Consider the following 10,653-nt stretch of genomic DNA (forward strand, 5'->3'; position numbering starts at 1 on the left):
CTCGGTTGTGCAGTTATGCACCTTACTGAAAAGTGGGCCTTAACGCACTGCCTGCTCTTTGCTCACAAGCAGCACGATTGTTTAAGTGTGTTCAATTATTTAGTTGCTTTCCATTCTGACTCCACAAAGGTTCTCATTAGAGTCTTTTTTATTTTGCAGGAATTTGCAGTTCCAGATTATCGACCTCACCTTCAGGATTCACAGCTCTTACAGCAGCAGCATCAGCAGCTCCGTAGACGCCCATCGCTGCTTTCAGAGTTCCATCCAGCCTCTGACAGGTGACTGATATTCAGCTTGCACCAACGGGGCGCGTCCAGCGCTCTGTCTATTTACGGTAGTTGGCGGGAGGAGAATTGTTTGACCCTGTTTCCATACTGAGGACTGAGTTTGAGATGATGGTTTGCTCTGGCGACTCGGCAGAGCAGCTTGGAGAAGGTGCAAGACCACACAAATGTGACCACTGAGGCAAATAGCTAAACAATCATTAGTTGTGGGCAGAATTTCCAGGGGTTGAAGTTAATGATGGCTCCAGAGTGTGACAGGAAGATGGGCCAGAGATTGTGTTCCAGAGGCACTGTGTGCCCGTGGTTCTCTGCTTTGTGCATCGCTCTTGCACACCATTCTGATCTGTGTAACTATGCTGACATTCTTATGCTGATTTACCACTTCAAAAATTTAGTGGACTTGCACTGCTGGCCTCGCATCTGATTGTCTCAAATTTCGTATTCCTAAAACATATGAAAATGACAAGCAGGAAAAGACAAGCATATCCATCGAACCTGCCCCACACCACGATGACTGAACCATCATGGCTAATCTCTCCTTCCTTTCCCACCCCTCTTTCCAACCTCTCACCCACCCCTGCAACCATGTCATCTCATGGGAGAGGTGAAAAAGCAGAAAAAACCCAGGAACCAATAAGGGAAAAAAATACCCTGTAAAATTCCTCTCTGACCCTCTCAGGTGATTGAAACCAGTCCAGTAAATCACACGGACCAAGTATTGCCTGTAAAGACATTTACCTTCTATGTGATGTGATTTCTGCCCCAGTCAGGAACTAGTCCAGCTCCCTCCCATCACACCAACCAGCGACACATCCCAGGCCATTACCTCAGCCACTGCGACTGAAATGGGGACAGTACTCCAGGTGTGGTCAGACCAGCGACCTGTACAGTGTCAAAATACTGCCCTTTGGTTTATACTGAGTGGCTCCATCCATACAACCCAATACCCTGTTAACTTTAGTTGCAATTTTTCTACATTGGTCATGGAGCTTCGGTGATCTACACACAATAACACCAATATCTTTTTCTCTCTCTGCCTCTTTCAGTATGTTTCCCTGCAAATGATGCGTGTATTCTGTGTTGGCCCGACCAACACGCACGACACGACATTTATCTAAATTAAACGCCATTTGCCAATGTGTGGGTCACTTCCCTAGCACATCTAAATCCTTTTGCATTTGATGCACTCCTGTCCTGCCTTAACCCTTGCACAGTTTTTGGTGTCATATTCAGACTTGCCATACTCCCAACACTGCTGCCTAGGTCATTAATAAAGACCGTGATCAGCTGCGGGCCGAGGATGATGTAGCCTGCAAATTTCACTAACAAAAAAAAGGCAACAAACCAATACACCCGAAACATAGAAGCATAGAAATTTACAGCGCAGAAGGAGGCCATTCCGGCCAACAAAGAGCCACACGGCCCTTAATCAGCAGCCCTAAAGGTTACATATAAACCCATGAACAATGACGGAAAGGCATAGAGCACCCAGCCCAACCAGTCCGCCTCACACAACTGCGACACCCCTTATACTAAAACATTCTACGCTCCACCCCAACTGGAACCATGTGATCTCCTGGGAGAAGCAAAAACCAGATAAAAACCCAGGCCAATTTAGAAACATAGAAACATAGAAAATAGATGCAGGAGTAGGCCATTCGGCCCTTCGGGCCTGCACCACCATTCAATATGATCATGCAACTTCAGTATCCCATTCCTGCTTTCTCTCCATACCCCTTGATCCCTTTAACCATAAGGGCCACATCTAACTCCCTTTTGAATATATCTAACGAATTAGCTTCAACAACTTTCTGTGGTAGAGCATTCCACAGGTTCACAACTCTTTGAGTGAAGAAGTTTCTCCTCATCTCGGTCCTAAATGGCTTACCCCTTATCCTTAGACTGTGACCCCTGGTTCTGGACTTACCCAACATCGTGAACATTCTTCTTGCATTTAACCTGTCCAATCCCGTCAGAATTTTATATGTTTCTATAAGATCCCCTCTCATTCTTCTAAATTCCAGTGAATATAAGCCCAGTCGATCCAGTCTTTCTTCATATGTCAGTCCTGCCATCCCTGGAATCAGTCTGATGAACCTTCGCTGCACTCCCTCAATAGCAAGAATATCCTTCCTCAGATTGGGAGACCGAAACTGTACACAATATTCCAGGTGTGGCCTCACCAAGGCCCTATATAACTGCAGTAAGACCTCCCTGCTCCAATACTCAAATCCTCTCACTCTGAAGGCCAACATACCATTTGCCTTCTTCACCGCTTGCTGTACCTGCATGCCAACTTTCAATGACTGATGAACCATGACACCCAGGTCTCGTTGCACCTCCCCTTTTCCTAATCTGTCACCATTCGGATAATATTCTGCCTCCCTGTTTTTGCCACCAAAGTGGATAACCTCACATTTATCCACATTATACTGCATCTGCCATGCATTTGCCCACTCACCTAACCTGTCCAAGTCACCCCTGCAGCCTCTTGGCATCCTCCTCACAGCTTACTCTGCCACTCAGCTTAGTGTCATCGTCAAACTTGGAGATATTACATTCAATTCCTTCGTCGAAATCATTAATGGATGTTATAAATAGCTGTGGGCCCAGCACTGAGCCCTGCGGTACCCCACTAGTCACTGCCTGCCATTCTGAAAAGGACCCGTTTATTCCTACTCTCTACTTCCTGTCTGCCAACCAGTTCTCTATCCACGTTAATACATTACCCCCAATACCATGTGCTTTAATTTTGCACACTAATCTCTTGTATGGGACCTTCTCAAAAGATTTTGAAAGTCCAAATACACCACATCCACTGCTTCTCCCTTGTCCACTCTACTAGTTACATCCTCAAAAATTTCTAGAAGATTTGTCGGGCATGATTTCCCTTTCATTTAGGGAGAAAAAATCTGGGAAAATTCCTCTCCAGCCCATCCAGGCAATCAAAACTAGTCCAGGAGATCACCCTGACCGTATTCTATTCCCTGCAGTACTTACCACTATATCTGCTCCGTCCAACAAAAGGTCATCCATTCTAATCCCAATTACCAGCTCTGGGTCCGTAACCCTGCAGGTTAATGTACTTTAAGTACCCATCCAACCATCTCTTAAAAGTGGTAAGGGTTTCTGCATCCACCACTCTTCCAAGCAGCGAGTTCCAGATTCCCAAACCCTCGGCGTAAAGAAGCCCCCCCTCAAATCCCCTCTAAACATTTCACCAACCACCTTAAAACTATGCCCCAACATAATAGATCCCTCCACCAATGGAAATAGGCCCTTACTATCCACTATGTCCAGGCCCCTCAATATTTTGTACACCTCAATGAGGTCTCTTCTCAACCTCCTCTGTTTCAAAGAGAATAAACCCAACCTATCCAATCTGTCCTCAGAACTAAGATTCTCCATTCCAGGCAGCATCCTAGTAAATCTCCTCTGCACCCTCTGTAATGCAATCACGTCGTTCCTATAATACGGCGACCAGAACTGCACACAATACTCCAGCTGTGGCCTAACCTGTGTATTATACAATTTAAGCATAACCCCCTATGCTCTTATATTCTATGCCTCGGCCAGTAAAGGCAAGCATTCCGTATGCCTTCTTAACCACCTTATCCACCTGGTCTGCTAATTTCAGAGATCTGTGGACAAGCACTCCAAGGTCCCTTTGTTCATCTACACTATTAAGTGGCCTACCGCTTAATGTGTATACCCTTTCCCTTATTAGCCCTCCCAAAGTGCATCACCTCACACTCTCTGAATTAAATTCCATTTGCCACTGCTCTGCTCACCTGACCAGTAGATTGATATCCTCCTGCAGCCCATGACTTTCCTTTTCATTATCAACCACTCAGCCAATTTTAGTGTTGTCTGCAAACTTCTTAATCATACTCCCTATATTCAAATCTAAATCGTTGATATATACCACAAAAAGCAAGGGTCCCAGTACTGAGCCCTGCGGAACCCCACTGGAAACATCCTTCCAGTCACAAAAACATCCATCAACCATTACCCTTTGCTTCCTACCTCCAAGCCAATTTTGGATCCAACTTGAATATTCTTTCAGCCGCCCTCTTGACTTCTTCAACAAGCTGCATGCTTACTGAAATAAGGTTTGTAACATAATAGAATCATACTGAACAGGAGGTGGGCATTCGGCCCATCGTGCCTATGCCGGCTCTCAATGGAGCTCTCCGATTAATCCCAACCCCCTGCTCTTTCCCCATAGCCCTGCATATTTTTCCTCTTCAGGTAGTTATCCAATTCCCTTTTGAAGGTTACTATTGAATCTGCTTCCACTGCCCTTCCAGGCAGCGCGTTCCAGATCAGAAGCATTCGCCCAGTACAAAGGAAAAATAATTGGTTGGCTATTGACATTGGGAATTTAATCTAAATTGCTACTCTGCACATTCGTAGTTACACCAACAGCATAAATAATAGTCTCTCAGTCTCCTCAAGATTTTCACAATTAAAGTTCAGAATAGTTGCTACATTTATTCCTGAGTCACTGTAATCTTTATTCTGTTCACCCCAGCAGCTTCTTGTACCCCAGTTCATTTCTCAGTAATATTTACAGGAATCAAATACATAAACCATGCCAATACCTGAGGGTTTCCATGCTACCGGTGCAAAGTTTGACAAATGATTGCTTAACTCCACAAAAGGCAGTAACATTTAAGGAATGGGAAACATGATGCACACGCAGTGTCTCTCGATGGTATTTTTGCCTCTCCTAGGAGATCACATGGTTTGGGGGTGGGGGGGAGTGTATATGTTGTGATACACAAGGTATCGCCATTGTGTGGGACAGGCTCGATGGGCCAGATGGTCTTTACCTGTCCGTCATTGTTCGTATGTATGTTCAACTCTTAAGCAGTTGCATTTAGCTCTCAGTTGCTGTAATTGTAAACCTCAGATATTGTTGCTTTAACTCGTAACATGAAACCTTAGGAAAAGAACACCTGCAGGTCATTTGCTCACAGGTACTGGAACCACAAGGCTGAGGCTAGTGCTGGGCTGAGGCAACGCTGCAAAGGATTGGCGGGGGGGACCTGGGGTGGGGTGAACTGCTGAGGCCAAAAGCTGGGATAGGCTTGAAAGATGCGGTGAAGCTAACTCTGGACTGAGTTAGGGAAGAGCAAGGCCAGAAGTTGTGGTTGGGCAGGGAGGGACTGGGCAGGTGGCCCTGGGAAATTGGCTACAAACTGCAGCTTGCAGCATTGAGCCTCAGGTGAGGTATAATAACTAAACTGTCACATTCTCAGACACGCGAGATGTCTGAAAAACGATGGTCTCCGACAGGCACACTCCTATAATATAATCTCTAGGCCTTCTGTACTTCTGATATCCCTTTTACCTGTTTACTAAGCTCCCTGGCAAAAACAGGAAGGCAGAATATTATCTGAATGGTGACAGATTAGGAAAATGGGAGGTGTAACGAGACCTGGGTGTCATGGTACATCAGTCATTGAAAGTTGGCATGCAGGTACAGCAGGCGGTGAAGAAGGCAAATGGTATATTGGCCTTCATAGCGAGGGGATTTGAGTATAAGAGCAGGGAGGTCTTACTGCAGTTGTACAGGGCCTTGGTGAGGCCACACCTTGAATATTATGTACAGTTTTGGTCTCCTAATCTGAGGAAGGACATTCTTGCTATTGAGGGAGTGCAGCGAAGGTTCACCAGACTGATTCCCGGGATGGCAGAGTGACATATGAAGAAAGATTGAATCGACTAGGCTTATATTCACTGGAATTTAGGAGAATGAGAGGGGATCTCATAGAAACATGTAAAATTCTGATGGGACTGGACAGGTTAGATGCAGGAAGAATGTTCCCAATGTTAGGGGTCCAGATCCAGGGGTCACAGCCTAAGGATAAGGGGTAAGCCATTTAGGACTGAGATGAGGAGAAACTTCTTCACTGAGAGAGTTGTTAACCTGTGGAATTCCCTACCGCAGAAAGTTGTTGAAGCCAGTTCATTGGATATATTCAAAAGGGAGTTAGATATGGCCCTTACGGCTAAAGGGATCAAGAAGTATGGAGAGAAAGCAGGAAAGAGGTACTGAGGTGAATGATCAGCCATGATCTTATTGAATGGTGGTGCAGGTTTGAAGGGCCGAATGGCCTACTCCTGCACCTATTTTCTATATTTCTATGTTTCCCAAGGTTTTCTCTCTTTTTACTGTCGGTGTAGTATCGTTTTTTTTCTTGTAATTGCTCTCTCTGTCCATTTTAGGAATAATTAATTATTTGTAATAAAAACAGAGAATGCTGGAAATCTCAGCGGGTCAGTCAGCATCTGTGGAGAGAGAAACAGTGACCCTTTGTTTGACGTTTGACGAAAAATCGTCGACCTCAAACATTAAGTCTGTTTTTCTCTCCACAGATACTGCCCGGCCCATTGAGATTTCCAGCATTTTTTGTTTTTATTTCAGATGCCAGCATCCGCAGTATTTTGCTTTTGAATGCATTATTAATTGGGTATATAGAATCACACTGTCATTGAAATTTCAGCATAGAAGGAGGGGTTTTGCCTGGCTTGTATGATGCCAGCTCCACATCATAAGAACATAAGAATTAGGAACAGGAGTAGGCCATCTAGCCCCTCGAGCCTGCTCCGCCATTCAACAAGATCATGCCTGATCTGGCCGTGGACTCAGCTCCACTTACCCGCCTGCTCCCCGTAACCCTTAATTCCCTTATTGGTTAAAAATCTATCGATCTGTGACTTGAATACATTCAATGAGCTAGCCTCAACTGCTTCCTTGGGCAGAGAATTCCACAGATTCACAACCCTCTGGGAGAAGAAATTCCTTCTCAACTCGGTTTTAAATTGGCTGCCCCGTATTTTGAGGCTGTGCCCCCGAGTTATAGTCTCCCCGACCAGTGGAAACAACCTCTCTGCCTCGATCTTGTCTATCCCTTTCATTATTTTAAATGTTTCTATAAGATCACCCCTCATCCTTCTGAACTCCAACGAGTAAAGACCCAGTCTACTCAATCTGCCCTCATCTCCGGAATCAGCCTATTGAATCGTCTCTGTACCCCCTCCAAAGCCAGTATATCCTTCCTTAAGTAAGGTGAGCAAAACTGCACGCAGTACTCCAGGTGCGGCCTCACCAATACCCTATACAGTTGCAGCAGGACCTCCCTGCTTTTGTACTCCATCCCTCTCGCAATGAAGGCCAACATTCCATTCGCCTTCCTGATTACCTGCTGTACCTACAAACTAACTTTTTGGGATTCATGCACAAGGACTCCCAGGTCCATCTGCATCTCAGCATGTTGTAATTTCTCCCCATTCAAATAATATTCCCGTTTACTGTTTTTTTCCCCCAAGGTGGATGACCTCACACTTACCGACATTGTATTCCATCTGTCAAACCTTCGCCCATTCGCTTAACCTATCCAAATCTCTTTGCAGCCTCTCCGTGTCCTCTACACAACCCGCTTTCCCTCGAATCTTTGTGTCATCTGCAAATTTTGTTACACTACACTCTGTCCCCTCTTCCAGGTCATCTATGTATATTGTAAACAGTTGTGGTCCCAGCACCGATCCCTGTGGCACACCACTAACCACCGATTTCCAACCCGAAAAGGACCCATTTATCCCGACTCTCTGCTTTCTGTTCGCCAGCCAATTCTCTATCCATGCTAATACATTTCCTCTGACTCCGCGTACCTCTATCTTCTGCAGTAACCTTTTGTGTGGCACCTTATCGAATGCCTTTTGGAAATCTAAATACACCACATCCATCGGTACACCTCTATCCACCATGCTCGTTATATCTTCAAAGGATTCTAGTAAATTAGTTAAACATGATTTCCCCTTCATGAATCCATGCTGCGTCTGCTTGATTGCACTATTCCTATCGAGATGTCCTGCTATTTCTTCCTTAATGATAGTTTCAAACATTTTCCCCACTAAAGATGTTAAACTAACCGGCCTATAGTTACCTGCCTTTTGTCTGCCCTCTTTTTTAAACAGAGGCGTTACATGAGCTGCTTTCCAATCCGCTGGTACCTCCCCAGAGTCCAGAGAATTTTGGTAGATTATAACGAATGCATCTGCTATAACTTCTGCCATCTCTTTTAATATCCTGGGATGCATTTCATCAGGACCAGGGGACTTGACTACCTTGAGTCCCATTAGCCTGTCCAGCACTACCCCCCAAGTGATAGTGATTGCCTCAAGGTCCTCCCTTCCCACATTCCCGTGACCAGCAATTTCTGGCATGGTTTTTGTGTCTTCCATTGTGAAGACCGAAGCAAAATAATTGTTTAAGGTCTCAGCCATTTCCACATTTCCCATTATTAAATCCCCCTTCTCATCTAAGGAACCAACATTTACTTTAGTCACTCTTTTCCGTTTTATATATCTGTAAAAGCCTTTCTTTATTGCTTTTTTAGTCATTCTTTGCTGTTGTTTAAAATTTTCCCAATCCTCTAGTTTCCCACTAACTTTGGCCACCTTATACGCATTGGTCTTTGATTTGATACTCTCCTTTATTTCCTTGGTTATCCACGGCTGGTTATCCCTTCTCTTACCGCCCTTCTTTTTCACTGGAATATATTTTTGTTGCGCACTATGAAAGAGCTCCGTACAAGTCCTCCACTGTTCCTCAATTGTGCCACCATTTAGTCTGTGTTCCCAGTCTACTTTAGCCAACTCTGCCCTCATCCCACTGTAGTCCCCTTTGTTTAAGCATAGTACGCTCGTTTCTGACACAACTTCCTCACCCTCAATCTGTATTACAAATTCAACCATACTGTGATCACTCATTCCGAGAGGATCTTTTACTAGGAGATCGTTTATTATTCCTGTCTCATTACACAGGACCAGATCTAAGATAGCTTGCTCCCTTGTAGGTTCTGTTACATACTGTTCTAAGAAACAATCCCGTATGCATTCTATGAATTCCTCCTCCAGGCTACCCCGTGCGATTTGATTTGACCAATCGATATGTAGGTTAAAATCCCCCATGACTATTGCCGTTCCTTTTTCACATGCCTCCATTATTCCCTTGATTATTGCCCGCCCCACCGTGAAGTTATTATTTGGGGGCCTATAAACTACACCCACCAGTGACTTTTTCCCCTTACTGGGCCCAAGTTTCGAGCCGCGCCTAGAACGGCGCAGTCCCGACCTGGACGCCTGTTTTTCGCGCCACAAAGTGCGCCTAAAAAAAATCTCCAGATTCTCCACCTCCCTGAAGGTCCTCTGGCCCTCGGCGCAGCGCAGCAGGAGCTGTAGGGGGCGGAGCCAGGTCCCTGCGCTGAAAACAGTGCCGGGACCTCTGCACATGCGCGCTACAGTGGGCACGCATGTTCAGTAGCGCCAGGCGCCCGAAACTGTATGGGAGGGGCCCGAAGCACGCAGCCCCTAGCCCTGGCCCAATGGCCTCACTGGGGCTGCGTGAATATGGCTCCTCCTACGGCCAGCTCCTGCTTCCTCCCGACCCGACCCGACCCGACTCCCGCCCGCCCCAGCCCCCGGACCGGACCCGACCTGACCTCCCTCCCCCCGACCTGACCTCCCTCTCCCTCCCTCCCCCCGAACCGAACCGACCTCCCTCCCACCACCCCCCCGACCCGACCCAACGCCACCTACCTGTAAATCTGGTGCTGGGGACGGGCCCTGCCCGAAGTCTCCGGCCCGGCCCGTACAGCCTCCCTCCCCTTTCTCCTCCCCCCCCTCCCCCCCCCCAATCTCCTTCTCCCCTCCCCCCCATCTCCTTCTCCCCTCCCCCCCCATCTCCTTCTCCCCTCCCCCCCATTATTGGGGATCAACCCCCCCCCCAAACTCCTTCTCCCCTCCCCCCCAATCTCCTTCTCCCCTCCCCCCCAATCTCCTTCATCCACCCCCCAATCTCCTTCTTCCCCCCCCCCAATCTCCTTCTCCCCCCCAATCTCCTTCTCCCCCCCAATCTCCTTCTCCCCCCCCCAATCTCCTTCTCCCCCCCCCCCCCAATCTCCTTCTCCCCCCCCCAATCTCCTTCTCCCCCCCCCAATCTCCTTCTCCCCCCCCAATCTCCTTCTCCCCCCCCAATCTCCTTCTCCCCCCCCAATCTCCTTCTCCCCCCCCAATCTCCTTCTCCCCCCCCAATCTCCTTCTCCCCCCCCAATCTCCTTCTCCTCCCCCCATCTCCTTTCCCCCCTTCTCCCCTTCATCCCCTTCTGCCCCCCTCCCCCCTTCTCCCCCCCCCTCCCTTCCCCTTCTCTCCCCCCTCCCTTCCCCTTCTCTCCCCCCCTTCCCCTTCTCTCCCCACCCTCCCTTCCCCTTCTCTCCCCCCCTCCCTTCCCCTTCTCTCCCCCCTCCCTTCCCCTTCTCTCCCCCCCCTCCCTTCCCCTTCTCCCCCCCCTCCCTTCCC

At 47.5% G+C, this 10,653-nt stretch overlaps 1 protein-coding gene across 1 annotated transcript in view; it reads left to right on the forward strand.

Moving 5' to 3' along the window:
- Positions 1–10,653, forward strand: part of ncor1 (nuclear receptor corepressor 1) — a 258,729-nt gene that overhangs the window by 16,406 nt on the left and 231,670 nt on the right. The window contains exons 2-3 of the mRNA XM_070857984.1: positions 160–278; positions 4,513–4,535. Of these exons, the coding sequence (XP_070714085.1) occupies positions 160–278; positions 4,513–4,535 (142 nt within the window). The remainder of the gene's footprint in view (positions 1–159; positions 279–4,512; positions 4,536–10,653) is intronic.

Source organism: Pristiophorus japonicus, chromosome 16, assembly GCF_044704955.1.
Source record: "Pristiophorus japonicus isolate sPriJap1 chromosome 16, sPriJap1.hap1, whole genome shotgun sequence".
Taxonomy (NCBI): Eukaryota; Metazoa; Chordata; class Chondrichthyes; family Pristiophoridae; genus Pristiophorus; species Pristiophorus japonicus.